General features: G+C 34.6%; 1 protein-coding gene across 6 annotated transcripts in view; it reads right to left on the reverse strand.

Moving 5' to 3' along the window:
• Positions 1 to 491: 491 nt before the first annotated feature.
• CHD1 (chromodomain helicase DNA binding protein 1) overlaps positions 492 to 19,793 on the reverse strand; it is a 57,716-nt gene continuing 38,414 nt past the window's right edge. For 5 of the 6 annotated variants that reach the window (XM_061362616.1, XM_061362618.1, XM_061362614.1 and 2 more), the window contains 19 exons: positions 18,862 to 19,011; positions 18,116 to 18,264; positions 17,739 to 17,835; positions 17,560 to 17,655; positions 16,430 to 16,606; positions 16,089 to 16,249; positions 14,742 to 14,783; positions 13,890 to 14,020; positions 13,327 to 13,465; positions 12,321 to 12,471; positions 11,165 to 11,287; positions 10,120 to 10,257; positions 7,630 to 7,893; positions 7,064 to 7,204; positions 4,602 to 4,780; positions 2,898 to 2,994; positions 2,638 to 2,695; positions 1,717 to 1,927; positions 492 to 1,519 (listed from right to left, as the gene is read on the reverse strand). In XM_061362616.1, coding sequence (XP_061218600.1) covers positions 1,156 to 1,519; positions 1,717 to 1,927; positions 2,638 to 2,695; positions 2,898 to 2,994; positions 4,602 to 4,780; positions 7,064 to 7,204; positions 7,630 to 7,893; positions 10,120 to 10,257; positions 11,165 to 11,287; positions 12,321 to 12,471; positions 13,327 to 13,465; positions 13,890 to 14,020; positions 14,742 to 14,783; positions 16,089 to 16,249; positions 16,430 to 16,606; positions 17,560 to 17,655; positions 17,739 to 17,835; positions 18,116 to 18,264; positions 18,862 to 19,011 — 2,868 coding nt within the window. In that variant the 3' untranslated portion in view covers positions 492 to 1,155. The remainder of the gene's footprint in view (positions 1,520 to 1,716; positions 1,928 to 2,637; positions 2,696 to 2,897; positions 2,995 to 4,601; positions 4,781 to 7,063; positions 7,205 to 7,629; positions 7,894 to 10,119; positions 10,258 to 11,164; positions 11,288 to 12,320; positions 12,472 to 13,326; positions 13,466 to 13,889; positions 14,021 to 14,741; positions 14,784 to 16,088; positions 16,250 to 16,429; positions 16,607 to 17,559; positions 17,656 to 17,738; positions 17,836 to 18,115; positions 18,265 to 18,861; positions 19,012 to 19,793) is intronic. The other variant, XM_061362620.1, reaches the window with a different exon arrangement.

Raw genomic sequence — 19,793 nt, forward strand, 5'->3', positions numbered from 1 at the left:
TTCTAAAATATTAACTGGCTGCATAGCACATTTGACATTATTGCCCATGTTGAAGAGGGAACACAAATGGATTTACAAGAAGTTTTGGCTGACTTAGGTTCTGAAGAGTTCAGATATTTAACACTCCTCCTTTAAAACCAATGCACCTGAAAAGCAGCTTTCCAGAGCACAGTTTAGCTGGATGTTTCTTACCATTTCATTACAATCACAACACTAACAGCTTAACAGGAAAATAAAAATTAAAAAACCCGAACCAAACAACAACAAAAAACCCCACCACCACAAACAAAAAACCCCCCAAAACATGTATCTAAATTATCCAATAAAAAAGGAGCATTAAACAGAGTAATATGTTCCCTTTCCCAATTTTTACATTCTAAACAGTGATTCCATCAAGATACTTTATTAAAACATGTAAGTACACTGATTTTATTTCATACTTGTAACAAGAAGGCCTGAGTTGGTGGGGAAAGGAACAGTCAAAAAAAGCCTGAGAGGGAAAAAAGCTCATTTAATGAATTTACAATAATTTACAGTCATTTGTTTGTGTGTTGGTTTTTATTTTTTTGTTTTGTTTTGTAAAAAGGCATTATAACTGATCACAAACAGGAGAAATCCTGGCTATTTTACAGTTACAGAATTTAAATATTCAAGCTTGTGATGAAAAGTGGCAAGGTGGTCGCAGTGTACAATGTAAACAAGTAGCTTTGGAAAGTGAACAAAGTCCTTGAGAGTTCTTTACTACAAAAGAAAAGAAAAGAAACTCCCCATTCCTTCCTGAAACAAGAGCGCAGGTCAGGGTTTAAAAGTTCATTTACAAACATAATTTAACATGTGTTCAGCCTAAACCCACTTTGACATGAAGAGTTTTAGAGTAAGATCCAGTCTGAAAGGGGCAGTGTTGAGGTCCCTGTAAAAGTAAACATCTATCTTTTCTTAAAAAACGAGTGCCCCAGCATTTGCAGCACAGTGCAGCATAAACTTTAAATACAAAAATATTTTTCTTCTGTTGGGATAATAGACCTTGCATCCTGGAAAGAAGTAACAATACTGCTACTGATAGAATAACCAGTCCATATCTTTCAAGTCATGTAAGGCAATTACTGTGTTAGTTTACTGGATATGGCTAAAACGTTCAGAGAATGACAGTCTTTGTTATGTTTTCCGGCTACTCCATGTATGTTCAGGTGTACTTTTATGATCTGATGAGTGTTCAAATGGAGATCTGTGTCCTAGGGGAGATCTTGAACCATAAGGAGACCTCTGATCTAATGGTGACCTTGGGCCACTACCTGATGCTCTGTGGTCCATTTGCCAGTCTGAGTGGTACCTATAATCTCTAGGAGACTTATGATGGCTGTACTCTGAAGTTGAACGGTGATCTGAATATATCCGGTGGTCTGCATGGGAACGGTGATCCGAATGAGCCCGGCTTTCTTTTAAACCTCCTTCCAGGTTTGACCTGTGGTCTCTGCTCCTGTAGTCATCTAACTTTCTATGTTTACTGTCACTGTAGTATCTAAAAATAGAAATTATTTGTATCAGTGTTACTGAACACACATTAAAAGCCACAATTATGTCAGATCAACAGAGTTGCATTAGAGAAATATTGGTATGATTTTGCATTACTCAAAAAAGATCTTTTGATGCTTGCTACAAGCACACTACAAAACCAGGAAGGGAATTCTGAACAGATTTTAAAAGTGCTGAACCCACCTGCTGTCTTGTTTGTAGTGATCCCAGTCTCTGTGATCTTTTCCATTGCTGAAGGCTGAATAGGGCCTTTTCCTACAGTCACTTTTCTTGTAAGCATCTCCCTGATGCCTGTCTTTATGATGATCGTGGAATTGTGACAGATGTCTATCAGAAGAGTAACTGTCCCTGCTACTGTCATCATGGTTTGTATTCTCCTTGAGTCTTTCCACATCTGTTTAATAAGGCAGAGGTTACAAGTAGTCTCATAAAGTACTTTCTTCACCTAATTCAAACAGCATTTCCTACCAGTCAGATATAAAACAGTGTAAAACTGACACTATAATTTGACAGAAACAAGATCTAAATACTTGAAAAATAAATGCGCTAATGCAAGTGAACTGAAAGAAACCTCAGAAGTCAGAGGGAAGCAAGCTTGAATGTAGATGTGTAGGACTCGGAAACTGAAATTTTCAACCTCTCCATTCAGTCTGTGAAGATAACTGTGATCCAACCGAGAAGTGAGTAGAGATGCCTTTAGTAGAGCAATATCAGACAGAACGACAGCAACTTCCCCTCTAAGAAGGGGTGGCCTGAAGAAGTTGTAAAGATACAGCTTGCAAGTGAAAGACTGTCAGTGGTATTTCTGAAATACATTATGTTGCTTGTTTAACATCTTTGGCAATATGTATGGTGGGATCAAAAAAATAAACCCAAAAATTGTTTCCAAATGGTTTTTAAAGGAAGGTGAAATAACCTGCTACTTAAACCAGTAAGTACCAGCTTCAGTCTGCACTCAGCTGTATTTCATCAACTAGTGAAGTTTTGCTAATTAGCCTATCTCTTAAGACATTAGCAGTGAGGGAGAGAGATCAAGGAGACATAAAATGAAAAAAACATGAAAACTAACATATCTAACACAAGAATATACTTAAGGTTTCTTACCTGGATTTCTAATTATATGCGTATTCACATTGCTGCTAATATTCTGGTCATTGTGTTGCTAAAAGAGAAAAGTACAAAAACTCACTGCTACATCCCAAAGTTCATCTGAATTAATTAGAAAAATATCCTAACAAAAGAGAGTACTGCAAACATAAATGCTAGATAAAGGGTATTTGTGTGTTCATTATAAAATCTAATAAAAGCATTATAATCCTTAAAATACATACCTGTATTTTTAGAAAAGGTTTGAAAAATATTACCTGAGACTCTTGACGTTTTTTGATTGCATGTTTATACAGTTTGTGCAGCTTTCTGGCATCAAATTCTGTAAACTTAGAGACAAAAATCCACAAATTTCTGAGGAAGAAGAAAAGAAGATATAATTCTTTTATATATTTTTCTTGTATTATGCATCAGAACATGGATTTAACTGAAATTATCTGAACAGCAGTACTTCAACAAACCAGAAACACTGTGAAATTTACACAGCATTGCCGAGCTGCACAGCAAAAACTACATAGCTGTATTTGAAATATTCGAAAGATTAACTCCCTTAACATTTGTCACTCCTTAATATTTATCGTAAATACTTCAGAATGCAAAGTGGATGGAAAGTAGCACTAATAACAATCATGTTTAGAATGATTTGTGAAGCTGCTTAAAAATGTAGATATCCGTTTATGAATGTCTTCTGAAAGGTTGTTTAAATGAGTACTCACCACTCAATACATAAAAATTTAAGAAAAAATACTTCAAAAATTGAAATCTCTTACAGTGTAAGACATATGACCTACAAGCCTTATTGCATGAAAATATCAGAGATTTTTTCCACAGAACTCCAAAATCTGGTCAAACCTTTGAAAGGAAAGAAGAACTGTGAAAGAGGAACAAATTAAGTCTTTTGCTGTCAAGATGCCAAATCTCTAAAGTAATAATTTCCTTCTACAGGTAACAGATCTGAATTCAAGATTATTATTTTTTTTTAACTCAAATTTACATGTGGAATGTTTAAAAAGACTACAGTCTAGTGTTCAAAAGCACCTGAAGCGTGCAGAATCAGGAAGAACAGCTCCTTTGCCAGAACACTGACATTTTGGTCTAGAGGTTTGCAGAAGTAGACAACCAGTCAATGGTATGCCGAATTATACTTGTATAACTTTATATAAACTTACTACACTTGTTATCAAAGATAACTGAAATACGTATTTTATTAATATACATGTAACACTGTGGCACTATAAAGAAGAATAGCTCTGAGCTTCTACTTCAACAAATACAGCCTTTACCAAAATGTAAGACGTGGATCTGGATTTCATACCTCAGATCACCTTAATATTTTGAAGTAAAGCAAGTAAAACCAGCAGAAGCATTCTACAGAAGCAGAAGTCTCCAAGAAAATGAAATGCTTAACAGACTTCCGTATATGAAAGCACAGGCTGTATTTTCAACCATAAAAATATTGAAGTGCATATTCTGATAAAAGTAACCTAAACTGCATCAAGAACTTAATGAAGAAGTTTACAAACTAAATCTTTTTCTTTATTTTTTGGTCACCTCCTAAAGATGCAAACTCTGATTTTTTTAATATGAGTACAATATAATAAATACAAGCATCAAGTCATAGTTAACATGTAATTTAATTTTTGAGTATATTTTTAAAAGAATAAGGAATTCTGGAGCTCAAAATCATACAAAGCACAATTTGCCTCAGGAATTTTAAAGGGTTTTAAGATGTGAGATGACTCTGCCTACTGGACAAAATGCACTGCTATGCAGTATGAAAAAGCCAATCCATTAAAAATCACAACCATCTATAATCTTCTTTTTATAGATTCCTATTTAAAACGTCAGAAAGATCCCAGAAAGGGAAAATAAGAAATGAAAGAAATAATTAAAAACTACTCTGCCAATAGAACCAATTTTAGATTTTCCTTTTTCAAGAAAAAACATGGAGAATAACTTACTTTCTCCACTGTTTAATTTGTTCAGGATTTGTGTACTCCTTTAGACATTCAGTAATGTGATCCCCAATTTTGATTAGACACTGTCTAGTATGTTCCAGCTGCTCTCTTTCAGAAAGGCCCTTCTCTGGTCTATCCAGCTGTTTCAATGCTGCTTTGACAGGCCTCATTCTTTCTTTGCACTGTAAAAAGGAAACAAGTAATGTATTATTTCAAAGGAAAAGAAAATTCTGAACTATGACCCACCCTTTACTGTCATACACATATACCCAGGCAAAGCCAGTATTGTTACAAGCCAAATTAAACATAAGACTTGCTCACAGCTCTTCAAAACCTTTTACAGGTTTCCTTTGGAAAAAGTTGTATTTTGAATCCCCTGGAAATTTACTCCTCCATGAAAGCATTAGATTATATAAAATACAGATATCAAGGATGTAAGAAATCACTGAGTTAATATAAGGGATTTCCTGGGGGAAAGGACTCATTACAATTGGGTTTTATGATCAAAGCTTTCAGCACGAGCATACAGGACAAGACAAACTTTTTAGCACCTTGAAACCTATACTAACTCAACATCATAATTAACTATGAGTGTTCAATACATTTCAAAAAGATACTTTCTGCAAATTAAACCTGGCACTCAGCAGAGGATCAACACCAATTCTCCAAGCAGTTTTTTAACCTCAGTCCTATTCAAATTCTAGAAGAACTTGTGCTATCAAGAATAAAGCTAGTTTGGGTATGCCTAGATTAGTAACTACAGTGATAGCAATGCAGATACATATCATATGTGAGTTCCTGAATTTTCACACTTTGATTCAGACGTTTTAATAATAAATCCAGATAAAACTAGTTAGCAGGATTTAAATTACAAACATTTGTTTAGGAACACCATCCAACTACAATAGCATGGTAAAGAGATGAAGAAATGAATATTTTCCTTGTCACAAAAAGCCAAATTAGTTAAGCCTGAATAACCCACTGTTGCAATTTGCACTTGAAAGTGTAGTTAAATATGCTAAGTAGACTGCATTTGACCATGGCATAATGACAAACATACATTCCAGAAAAAAAACCCTGGACAAACAAGTGTTTCCCTATACAGAAAACCAACCTAGAATCACTCCCAGTAAAAACAAAAGGAAGCTTGTAGAAAAAACAAACCAAACCAAACCAAAAAGCAAACACAAAAAAAAACACCCAAAAGCCCCAAACAACCCACACAAACGAAAACAAAACATAAAAAAAGAAAAAAGAAAAAAACAACAACCAACCCAAAAAACCAAACCCAATCAACTACATAAATAAAAATAAAATAAAGACAAACAAACAAAAAAACAACCCACACTTTAAAAAAAAAAAAAAAAGACAAGACAAATGATTGTAACAGAGTGAAGCTGAGTATCGCCATTACCATGTAAGCATCTAGGGACAACCAGGAAAGATACTCCATTGCCAGCTCATGCCACTAAGTAATTAAGCAGCTGCACTGCATATTGCACTAGACACAGCTTTAAGTTGTCCTTCAGAAGATTGTTTACTTTTAGAAGAGTACACTGCTTAAATATAGAAGTGGCCAGAAAAATAGAACTGTACATGGAAATCAAGTGATTTACTGTCACACAGCCACACAAACATATCTACCTGAATCACTTGAGACTCATCCTGGAAATCACAGGTGAGTTACTTGAAATGTTTAGAATAAAACCATACATAGACCAGTCACTATCATACTCAGGAGGATCTTACTTGAATGTCACAACCAGCACCTGCAACAACCCCAGTAAACCTGGCTGGCAAAACCAAACATCTGTTGAAATCTTGAATGACAAAACACCCAAAGGAGAGTAGCTGCTCAAAGTCATTAATACCTTTCCAAAGGACCCAGCCAGCCTATAAAATTTACATAAGTTGTGCATACGCACCTCTTTTCCTCTAATATTGATTCTGTTCTTAATAGTGATTAAACAAGATTATCTTGTTGTCAGAGACATTACTCCAGCAAGGTATTTTTATGGGCCTTAGCCTTTGTTTCTTCCTACGTCTACTAATTTAAGTCTGCAATACTTACAGAGGGAAATGCTGAAACTTAATTTCTTGTTAGCTTACAAAGAATAAAGATATACAAGATAAAGCAAAGGCAGAGACTTTAGCAGTTGAACTGAAGGTCACTGATGCCTAATCTTCAAAGAATAACTCAAGAAGTTATTCTTCAGGATGTATCTTTAAAGTCTATACTCTAAATCTATTCAGCAGACAGATCAGTGGATAAATACTGAATACATACAGCAAACTGATGGGATGAAGACAAAAATTACTTTTGTCCAGTATCAGTAACTTCCACTGATATGAGACTATAGTAGCAAAAGAACACCTGTGTTACTGTGCCCAATAACAGAACCAAGAATGCCAGAAATTGTCCTTATATAGACTTAGAAACGCTAACTTACCAAATAGGGACTTACCACACTAAACGTTTTCTGATCTAGTTCTTCAGATTCTTCTGATATAGGAACTGGTTCACTAGTTGCTGTAATATGAACTGGAGTATCTAACAATGGAGTTTTTTTAGTTTTTTCTTTATTTTCAGTTTTTACTTCATTTACCTAAGAACAAGATATAAAAATATCCTAAGTAAATTTTATTTTGGCTCTGGAATTATCCTATAATATATGACAATCCCCATAACTACTGAATTCTTTTCAACAGTGAGAATAAAAACTATGCTGACATTCAATGACAGTACATTTTACTTTCTTTGTGGGATGGAAAGGAATAGAAATTGAATAAAAGGATTTCCTGAACACACTTGTACTCTCAGTCCAAATAAAACGTTGCCATTGAAGACGTAATTTCCCATTTCAAATGCCTGTTATCATGGTTTAGGTAGTAAAAATAAAACTTCAAATTATGTAAAAGACTTCAATGAAATGACAACTGATAAGATCCAAAATACGTCTTCATCTCAGAATCACTCACATAAACCTAGTGGCCTTTTCTAGTGCTACACAAGATAAGTAAACCTAGTTACCTTCTCTTCCTTTACTTCTTTTTCTTTCTGTGTGGATTCTTTTACTTTGTTTTCTCTCTTTTCTTTAATATCTTTTTCTTTTAATTCTTTTTTATCCTCTTTTTCTTTTTTCTCCCTTTTCAAGTCCCTCTTATTTTCCTTTTCTTTTGTCTCTCTTTTTTCTTCAGCTTCCTTCTTTATACCAATATCTGGCTCAGGTTTTTCTTCGTTTTCTTTTTCTGTTTTAAGTTTTTTATGTAGATGTTTCACTGAAACAATCTCATCCTGCAATATGCAAGCATATATGTCACATCAACTGAATTCCTATCTGTACAAAGTTTTGTGACTATCAGACTAAACCATATTCTTATCTGTGCTTTTTTTTTTCTTTATGGACACAGATTTAACACCTATCAAATAGAACTGAATGCAGTTTCAAAGATGAGAACTACTTGTTCATTTCCTTGATGTGACAAAGCAAGCACTGACTTGGCAGTGGTAGTGGAGGTGAGAAATTAATGTCCATTTAACTTAGAATTCTGTAACTCTAAAAGGTAGTTAGGCTCTGAACAGCTAAAAACTATAAGGAAGCAGGTCTCACAAAACTGAGCTGATAGGTCAGGACACTCAAGTGATGCAGATGTTAAAAGACCTCTGCTCTAGTTAGCTTTGGTCCAGCAACTTTTTACCATTATTAAGCATTCACAGAAGTAACAGAGTCACAGCTTTCTTTTTTCCAGAGGTGTTCTTTTTAGTGGGCTTAAAAAAAAGTCTTAGTTATAGAGTAGTCTGATAGGGGTCGATTTAATTATCTGAAGGTGAAGGAAGAATTGCTCAACTGGTCTTTATAATATCTACCTGTAAGGTCTGACATGGAAACTCAAATCCTTTCAGACACAGAAAATACTACAACTACAAGAGTATTATGTACAGGAGCAAGAATCATTATGATTTTTTAATTTATTTGAGTACATGCTGGAAAGACATATGCAAAATCCATTGCAGAAGAACAGATTAAAGAATTCCCAATACATGAATCTGAACAAGTTACTCAGATTAAGTATTAAGTAATCAGCCCAACCAGGACTTCGGTATTCAGGCATCATGGAAACTTCCCTGCAAAAATCCCATGACTTCAAGAGTTTCCTGAACATTCTAGCAGTTAAACAGTGAAGTTTTAAATTTTGCATACAGTATGGCAGCTAAGTAGCTAAAGCCAATGGTTTAGATGGTTGAAGCCCATTTTTCATACACTCCAGTTTTCAGAGGTGCAACTGTTAGTCTGTGTCTAAAAATATTAGTGATGAATGTGTGTTATTAAATATATAAAGGGGGACAGCATTCTGGGCACTTTCCCAAAACGTAACAAGTCAATCAACTGACTAGCAATGTCTACTCTTTTGAGTGGAGATGAAATAAAACACTCATTTTTCAAGTAGTCTGAGCATTTAATTTAGTTTTACGATTCAGTTGCCCATGTTAATTTACTGAGAATGGGACGTTTACAATTCTTAGTTTTATATTCCAGACAAATTACTGTATCTATAAACATAAGCCATTCAATGTTCAATTTATTTCTTTTTCTCCAGCTTTACATTTTAATCTCCATAGTACAGTTTAAATATATACAGGAATGCTTTAGTTAAAAATTTGTTGTTTTTTTGGTTTTTTTTTTTTCATAGATGTATCATGGTTCTTCTAAGGCTGACTCAGTTTTAACTATTCACCGTGTCTTTTATGTATTCACTCTGTCTACGGTGAGTTGACAATTACAATGACTTGTAGTAGTTTAAAATGGTTATGCGAGACACTTCAATTTAGTTTATTTTAAACCAAGTATGAAGTATTTTAATGATACATATAGATTTGCATTGATTTATTTAAACTACTATCAAAGTCATAAAATCAGCTGTGACATGACCCCAAACTACTTAAGTATTTATCTCTAGTGGTTACTGCTGTGTAATAAGTGTTAGTAGTAAAAAGATGCAACAAAAGTAGAGGCCTAAAGAAACATCAGAAGTTACAGAACATTAAAGGTTAAATAGTTGGCTAGATAGTCTTTCTGGATAATGAAAGCCATGACATATACAGAAGCTTTAAATGCAAGTGTTTAAGAAACATCTATTCATTGTGCTCATTCTAATTGAGCTTGATGCTTTTTTCCCAAGCCTGAACAAAAAACTTTACCTGAAGAATCACTATCAGTTGTTTAACACATTTAACACATTATTTTATAATTATGTGTTGCATTATGTTTGTTGACGATGACTTTTTTATTTTAAATATTATTTGGAAAATTACTCTTAATTCCTAAGTTACTGGCTTAGTGTTTAATTAAAATAGACACAGTCTTCCATGTGCCTGCAGTGATGCAACATCAGATATACTGGCAACAGGAAAATGGTTTCAGGTGATTCAATTTTATTAAGCCAAATAAAACATAACATAGAAATCAATCCTAACACAAAGAACTAAACAGCCATCTTTACCGTATGAAAAGATATTTACCTTGTTATCCTCATCATCATCTTCATCAGATTTTTCTGAGGGTTGTGGTGATGACTCACTTTTTATTTCTTCTTTCATTTTTGCAGCCTTCATCACCTTATTCTTCTTAGTTCTTGTTTTCCTTCTCTTTGAATTGCCCTGAATGCAAATTGGTCTCTTTAATATGTAACTGACAAGCATCTTTGCACCACAGTTGCAAGAAAAAAAAAAAAGATTTGTTTTTATATCATATAAAGGGTTCATTTAATTTGATTTCTTGCCACTCATGACCACCACTCTTCTCAGGAATGGAGAAAGAGCATAGTGCAGCAGTAGAGAATACGTAGAAACCATAAGAGAAAAATTCAGTATGTGTCCTGGGTTCAGCAGTAGCAGTCATTTTTCTCCTTAGTAGGTGGTGTAGTGCTGTGGTTTTGACTTTCAGCCTGGGAACAGCCCTGATAACACCAATGTTTTTAGTTGCTGCTTAGTGACGTTTAGTCTGATCAAGGCCTTTCTGAGCCTCATGCTCTGCCAGGGAGGAGGGGAAGCCGGGAGGAAGCAGAGACAGGACACCTGACCCAGTACCTCTTTGGAGAGGTATTCCAAACCACAGCACATCATGCCCACTATATAAGCTGGGGGCAGTTACTCAGAAGGGAGATCACTGCTTGGTTGGCGGGTTGTGAGTGGTTGTATTCTCTTCCCTTGTTATTTCCCTTATTATTATTATTATTGGTGGTAGCAGTAGTGGTTTGTATTGTATCTTAGTTACTAAACTGTTCTTATCTCAACCTGTGGGAGTTACATTCTTTCGATTCTCCTCCCCATCCCTCCAGGAACCGGGGGAGATTGAGCTGCATGGTTTCCGAGTGACAGGCTGGGTTTAAACCACAACAGTATGAAACTGCAATTAAATTCTTGAGTTAGTGTCATCACATGACACTATATATTACATATGATTTATAACACAGAGTAATACTACATAAAATACAGAACTAAAAAAGGGCCAGCTGACATGCCCGTAAGTGTATTATCTCACTAATGAATGCCAAACTTTACTTACTCCACCAGCAAGCCTCTGTGCTTCCTTTCTTGCAAGGTCTTTATTAAGTAACTTAATGAGGTAGTCTGCTCGGGTCTGCAACTGCTTCGCCTGGGGTTTCTTATCTGGATCATCAGGCAAAATCTGAGGAGAATAACGGTAGTATTACAGCTTTGAGTACGTATTTCCAGGTTTGGAAGATGCTACCCTGGGGCACATAGAACAGAAAAAGCTGCATAGAAGGTGGGAAACAATCCTCTTCAACAATGTCTGGCAAATATGTCAGCATTTTTGAAGCAATGGAGAATTTTTTAGATTCCTCTCCAATCACACAGCCAGTGCAGTCTTGGAAATTACCCCCCAGTTTAAAACAAACTAAGGAAACCAGCCTCAGATTCATTTCCACTCTGACAGTTTAATTAAGAATTTTATTAAGAAACCTATTTAAGAAAGTTAGTTAAGAAATTTAACTCCTGTACCTATCATCAACAGAACTCTTGGCTCTGCCTCATTCATCTTCTAAACACAAAATTCACTACATGGTATTGCAGATGACAAAAACATAAATAGGGGGTTTCAAGAAACAAATTAATGGAAGGCAGGAGCAGGAATCATTATTAAATGAATTTGGACACAACCCTGGCTCCTCAAATCCCAAACCCATAGCTTGTTGGCACTGTTACAAAGTTTACCTCACCTCAATCTTTCCCTCAACACCTGTTGCTCATTAGTGCTAAGGAGCTATTGCACTAATTTTAGTTCAACTATTCTTATGTTGTGAGTGAAAGACAGCTTCAAGTGAGGAACCTGAGGATTAAGCAGGGATGGGGAAACCAAATCAGATCTCTAGAAAATACTCCTTTCTAAAAGGTCAAGAACACAAAATGGACAAAACTAGAACAGTTAAAATAGAGAAGGAAGACTGAAAAAAAATCATATGACAGCGGTCCAGCTACATGGATATATGTCAACACAACCAATTGCAAGAAAGCATGCTTAACCTGAACACACAATACCTTAACATTTAACAATATACCATAAGAAGAATACTAAGAAGTACAACTGGTGTATAAAGTCTCCGTCATTTCAGTTATCATAAAATAAGTTTTTTCATATTTGTTCTTAGTGGCATTACTACCTAAACAAAAAAATCATTGAGGAAATGTGGATGACATACCTTCTGTGTCAAACTGAGATCAGGATCCATTTTTATCATTTCCCAGCTGCCATAACCATACTCATAGATGCCTATCAACAGATTGGAATCATCTTCCTTACCCCAATCAATATCAAAATGAGCAGCCTTGGTGTGGCATGGGATGACATATCTAACAGAAATAAATTAGAAAGACAATATTACTTCTGACATTTAGCAAGGGAGAAAAGATCATATTAAAAGTGATCTAACTAGGTTTACTTTCTCTGCTAAGATGATAGTATATTTAGGAAATTAGCAAATATATTTATTATTGTATTTCCTTCACATTTCTATAGAATATTGAAATCATCACTGAAATGTGCTTTAAAGCTGACCAAGACTAAAATGTGAAGAACAGACATCTGTCTGTGACCATGAGCTCTGTCACAGAGTTAGCTAACCATGAACAAAAGCAAAAATCATCATCCAGTGTAACTGCTAACTAAGCGGATAGTTTAGGGATTGTGATACACAAGGAGGGAAGGGAAAATGTTCAGAGAGCAGTAACAACTACTGCTTTCCATTCCAGCAGAGACAACACATACAGCAGGTCCTCATCAAGCCTGAATTCTAATTCTAATTCTAATTATTATTGGTAACTGAATACAGCCCCCAGTGAATACAATTGGGAAGCCAAAGCTGTTACTGGCTTCCATGGCATGGGAAGAAAGAATGAAGGAAAGATGTGCAGCACGTTAATGCACGTTAATGCCAGTCCTTACAGGGAATAACATTAACGTTAATGCACGTTAATGCCAGTCCTTACAGGGAATAGAGGACAATGCTGTCACGGTATGCTTTGAGTCACGATATCTGAAACAAAGCTCATAAACTTGAAAAACATTCAACATCACTACTTCCTAAAAAAAACCCCAAAACAAAAAACCAAACAAAACCCAAACCAAACAAACCACACAAAACCAAACCAAACCACACAAAACCAAACCAAACCAACCAACCAACCCCCCCCCAAAAAAAGCAGTACCTTTTTCTTTCTTCTGGATCTGAAGGAATGGATTTGTGCAATGGTGCCAACTCTTCTTCATGAGATATGACTAGCTTTGCATTCACCTGCACTCCTGAGATTCGGAATGTCGGGCCTTTAACTTTCCCAAGTCTACCTCCTTAAAATAAATGACACAGCTATTAAAATGTTTACCTTTACAAATACCATATAGAAAGTAGTAAAGAAAGCAGGTAAGACTGATGCTATAGCAGCAAACTCACTTTTCACATTTCACCAAATGACCTTTTCTTAGCCAAATGCTTGAATTAAGCTTCAGAATCAAAAGGTCTTCTAAATAACAAATTACTTTTCCATTTCACAGTAAAGCAAAGACATACTGCTGTCTCCAATGACAATTCACACAGAGTAAAAGAAATTTAAAACAACACCTTACTACAGCCCTTTTAAAAAATCACCCAGCATGCAAACATTTTTCTTTACATTTTCCCCCAACAAAACTGTTTTCTGTTATGATCAGAAATCAAGAATAATTCAGACCTGACATTTTTTATTGCCTCCTAAGCCCCCTGAACACATTGTACCTGCTCTTTCTTGTCCAGATGAATTGTCCTTTAAAGCTTTAATGCATCCATTATGTACAAGCTCTCCCAAACGTCTAAGGTCTATCTCCGATTTATCAACTAGCTCAGCATCTCTAGCTACAGCATCTAACCTGTAACAAAACAAACATATGTATCATTGAAATTCAGGAACTGTGAATGATTCCTTCAGACTCTGAAACTAGAGAAATGATCACGTAAGTTATCAGTCACCCACACTTGCTATGCTGTGTACAATTCTGATCTAAGGAGGGGAAAGAAAAAAAAAAAAGGTGATTTAGGCATCAGGAGACAATACAACAAAAACTGTAAAGGACCCTAACCATACAGTGTTGTGATAAGTTACTGTGCATTTATTTTAAAAACGAAAAAGGAATCATTATATACAATAAGTTCATACAGATCATAAATATTTTAAGGAAAGTAATGAAGGGAAGTTCTTCTTGAAATATGGAATAAAGCAAGCTTAAAAATAAGAACTGACAGTAAGGAAAATGAAAAACTAACTTTGACAGTCACAGCAGATAAACTGACAGGCTTTCAACAGGCTATCAAACAGGACAGTTGAATGATTATCATCAATGGAGATTAAACATGACAGAAGGTAAAGTTTAAAGATAGTAAATAGTCCTGCAAATCAAAAAGTTTATTGTGTGGCTCTCTGCACACATAACATAGAGAAGGGGAAGATATAACCTAAACTTCTGCTACATCTGAGAAAAAAGACTAGACACTTTATTTTCTCTTCAGCAGAAGATTTCTTGGTATATTGCTTGAATGTTTATGAGAACAAGATTCCAAGTTGCTACCCACATAATAATTAAACAAGTTTACCTTTCGAGTGGGCCACCAAATTTCTTGTAACTCTTGATAAACCTAGTAACAGAAAATAATATTGCCTTTTAAGCATAGGCTTAGCTAACTATATTAGTTACACAATTGTATTAATATGATTATTAATCCTAGTATAATGCTATGTGGACAATGGAAAAAAATCCAAAGTATGGCAACTTAGTATATATCGAGATAACTCCCCCCAGAATTAGAATTTTAATGGTTTAAGAACTGATGTAAATAATCCAATAGTTAGTACAATTTATTTCAGAAATTGCTTTATTAATTTCAAAAGAGACAAGATTCAGCAGCTGGATGTATCTAATCATAAAAATTTCGTGTGGATTTACAGTAAATGGACATTATGTTATGCCTTATTCAGTAAAAGGAGCAATTTGCAACAGGTAATTTGAACATTTTGGAAGATATGACATTAAAAAACACACTCGCTCTAGCAATGTGTAAGTGATGGAAAGAAACTCGAGATACCTGGGATAGAACTAAAATAATATAAATAAAAATAATTTTAAAAAGAAAGAAAATTTCTTAAACAATCAAGGACTCAAATGCTAGTGCAAACACAAGATTAGCCTTTGGGAGAAGTACCAATTCAGTATGTTGCTAGATGAAATGGAAAGGCAAAGAGAATCTTTATAAAATTATTTTTCTAACCAAAAATACTTTGAAAGCTTTACACCACTTCAGAAAAACATGCATACCTAAATTTCAGAAGCAAAATAACATTTCACAATCCCCAAAAGGTAGAACAAAAATATTCCCTCCTTCAACCCCGAAAGATATTTTAGCACCAAATACTGAAGGCACTTCCTGTACAGGATTCAAATAGAATTTTATTTTTTTTTAGTTTAAAAAAGCATGGGAACACATTAATTCACCTAATGTCAAGAAATAAAAAAATGAAACAAAATCCATTCAAATTTTTGTAGTTGTCACCAAAAAGATTTACATATTCTTTCAGCACTGCAGTAGATAAGATAATGGGAAGCATTACTACTTTGTTTGTGTTTTGAAGGAAAAGCTTACCCATTGTTAGCTTACCCACTGTAACAACTGGATTTTTGAATCAATGTCCTCATGGGTTGCAGGAATTAAGAAACGCAAAACAATCAAGAATATTTTTCAAAACTAATTTTATCCCTTGTTAAAATGGATTCAAGTTCTTGCTGTAACAGTTAACTATGTCAGGACCACGTAATATATAAGGTGAATTCTAAACACTTAGAATAAAAAATTTCAGAAGGCAGTCTATTCTTCCTGAATTTCTTTGTACTTTCATGCATCATTATGTCTTGTCCCTTTAAATATTCATGTACCCCCATGTCTTACCGCCTGATCTCTGCATCACTAAATCCTTTAATATTTTCTCGAGGAATAGTTCGTGGTCTTCCACGCTTTTTTGGCCGTTTCCTTTCCGAGATGGAGTCACTATCAGATCCAGAGTATCTTCTACTCCTACTTCGCCTCCCTTCACTTCCATTAAAGCTGATCTGGAATGTCAGAGTTAAGTAGTTCAAAGCTACATTATTAACAAAAATAAGTGAAGTTTTACACAGCCTGTCAAAAATATGTGTCCAGAAAAGGAGGGAAAAAACCCAAAACCAAAACCCAACAAACTAACTAAACCAACAGCAACATAAAAGTACAGGTAAGACAGAACCAAGCGACACCTGTTTTGCACAGTTTCTCATCCTTGGGAGCATGTAGATTTCTTCAAGTTCTTTTTGTCTTTCTTCCTCTTCTATTCTTCGCCTCTGGACTTCTGGAATGATTTCTTCCCAATTTCTTGAATTCCTTTCTGGTTCCAACTCAATATCATCTTCGTCCATATTGGAAAAGTTGGCCACCTTGTAAATCAGATTACATGTATTTTCAACAAACTGATATATGACTTAATTTGAAAAAGTTTAATCAACAAATATTTTAGGAAAACAAAATTCTAGATGGCATTTTATGTACTTACATATTTGATGTATGCTATTATTGTATAATATGTATAAAATTCATACATACAAAATACTTCATAAAACACTGTTTCTAGTGCAAGTATTTTTAATCATTTATGAAACAGACATGAGACTCCATGCAACATGGGCTAAGATAAGATGAGAATCTTTTTCTTCTTTTAAAAGTTGCTATTACCAATGCATGGTGAAACACCTTTACGATAGCTGTAGACTGCTTTTTAACTTTCTTCAAAATAGGGCTAACAACATTTGAATGCCAGAGCTTATGTGAAACTACAATAATGTAAAACAAAACGTTAATACATTGTAGAAACCAAAATATATTGCAAATGATTCATCAGTAGGAGAGCTATTTAATAATCTGCTGATGTAAACAAATACCTCCAGTTCTGCCTTTTTTTTTTGCACTCAGATTATAATAAGTTTAACTGATAACACTTAAAATACCTTGTATTCAAGCTTACTTCAGGGCTGAACACCATTTTGAGAAGTCATCGAACAAAAAATGCAGACTTTATATTTTGCGTTCCATGATATCATTATGCTTAACAACAAAGTGAGTAAATAAAGCACAAAACTACCTGGAATTCTGATCACACATTAATATATACCTCTTATTTTATTAGCAAAATACAAAATGTATTTTGAAATTTGTATACTGATGATTGGTTCTCTGTATAAGTGAAAAAGCATTTTATTAGAAAGAAATGCAGATTTGACTTACTGAGGCACCTATTTCTTAACAACGAAGAGACAGACAGGCACACAGAAGAAAGACAGTACTGTTTATAAAGGAAAGTGTAGTATGCAAGAAGGAAAGAACAGACCAATACCTTGAACTGTGAAAGCAATTCATCTCCCACAGTTAATGGACCTGGCTCATTCTCCCGAGTTTCGGCCCTCTTCAAGATTTCATCTATATCCATTTCCTATAAAAGAAGTTTCTCTTTACAATGAAGTAATTCATACATGTTTTAAGTTATTATATTATCTATCTAGTCCAGATAGATACCTGAGGCTCCTGTTCTTCACCTTCGGGTTCTTTAAAAAGTTCCTCAGCACCAAATTTCAAAATCGCGGATAATTCCTCTTTATTAAAGGGTGTTGAGCTGAAATAAAGTATGTTTGAGGAAAAACATTTTATCTTCATAACTTGAAAAAGTTCTTTAAAATCATGAGTCAATTAAACTTTCTTTTTGCTGTTAAATAAAAACTATATCTATTTTAATATATGTATGTATATAAAAGTCTACAAAGCCAATATACCTCGCATCTTTATTTTTTAAACCTTATTTTGCTTTTAATTAAATAAGTGAAGCCACTTACCTTTTTATTTGTCAAATATACTTAATTGTAAATTGGTATGGCAATAAATACTAATAAATATACCTTGAAGGAGTAGAGCCTGTATGTAGTACAGTTTTCCCTGTAGTGTCCATTCTCTGAATTACTAGATGATCTAACACCATCTTTTTCTTCGCTCTTTCAAGAATATCTTCTTCTACTGATCCTTTTGTGACTAGCCGATAAATATTAACCTATGTATATTATAAAAATAGTAAGCAACAACAAGAAGAAAACTCAGTCTTCACTACAAAGCTTCTGAATTTGTTGACTGATTTCAAGTGTGAATTACTAGGTTAATCATGTTACCACAGACTTTACATAATTAAAAAACAAAAAGCCAACCAAACAAAGGCAACAGAGAAATTAATTCTTAGACCTGCCTCTTTAAAGCTTCAGTGGTTTGGCACAAGCATTGCCAAAAGCAAAACTGTCCCATTTCAAATTATTACTGTATGTCTTCTGCAAGAAAGAACCCTGAAGAGAACTAAGAAATATTTAAGCAAGGGAGATGTGCCTGGTGTGGCACCTATTTTCTGGAATGACATGATGCCAATAAATGTGAGACAGATAACACAACTCTTCTCCCTCTCCCACCTGTATTATCTCTTCGTACATGGGAGATGAAAAAAAAAAAAAAAATTTAAATCAGCATTATTAACATTACATATACAGCAAGTATTAGTTATTCCCAAAAATACATGAAGACTGAATGGTGCTGACCAAGAGCAAACAGCTAAATGTACAGAACCCTCCTTCAGGTTTGGATCTTAAAAGCTGAATGTGCATACCTGTTTCTTTTGTCCAATCCTATGCGCTCTAGCCTGTGCTTGCAGATCATTCTGTGGATTCCAGTCAGAATCAAATATAACTACAGTGTCAGCAGATGCCAAGTTGATACCTAATCCTCCAGCTCTGGTAGACAGTAAAAAGCAGAAATCCTGAAATAATAAAATAAGAAATAGTTTTATATATAATAGTTGCAATATTCTTAAAGGACCCAGTATGACACTTCTTTACGCGGTTTGTGGCACAGACTATAATATCATATACTACCAATTCCATAACTGTCCTATAGTTAAAGCTCCTTTAAGTATAAACAAACATTGGTATCAATTTCTGAGTTCCTAACAGTTTAAAGGAAACAGCATCTTAGACGATGATGATCACTGACCAAAATATCCAACCAACCAAAAGACTGGCCTAAAAGTACAAAAGCCCTACCTACTGTTAAAGCCTTTTGTGTTACAAAGCTCTGTTCACACACCTCCTGCCCTAAAAGCATAAAAGGCTAAGCAGCCATGCCAGAACAGCTATGATGCTTGACACAAAGCTTGTTTAAGAGACAGGAAGCAAAAGTCATCTGCCAGCATCAATGCTGTTCAAAGTATTCATGAACAGTATGAAAATGGGACAAGCAAGGAGGTGAAAAAGCCAGTAAATGACATATAATTATTCATTCAGAGACAACTTTGAAGGACTGCAGAAGGATCTCGAGACATGCAATGAAACAACACAAGAAATTCAAGACAACAGCTAAAACTGGTAAAAAAAAAAAATAACCGCAAATATTTCAGTTCAGTTACATGAAATAACAAGCCATTACACTCAAGAATGAGTCCTGAGAACTGTTTTAGACATTTCAATGTAGCCTTTCAGTAATGACTGAAAAACATATAGAATGCTCTGCATTTTTAGGAAAGAAATAAAATACAAAACTGAG

This window comes from Neopsephotus bourkii, unplaced genomic scaffold (genome assembly GCF_033783945.1).
Source record: "Neopsephotus bourkii isolate Nb327-2 ecotype Australia unplaced genomic scaffold, CSIRO-AGI_Nbou_v1 NB_1131, whole genome shotgun sequence".
NCBI lineage: Eukaryota > Metazoa > Chordata > Aves > Psittaciformes > Psittacidae > Neopsephotus > Neopsephotus bourkii.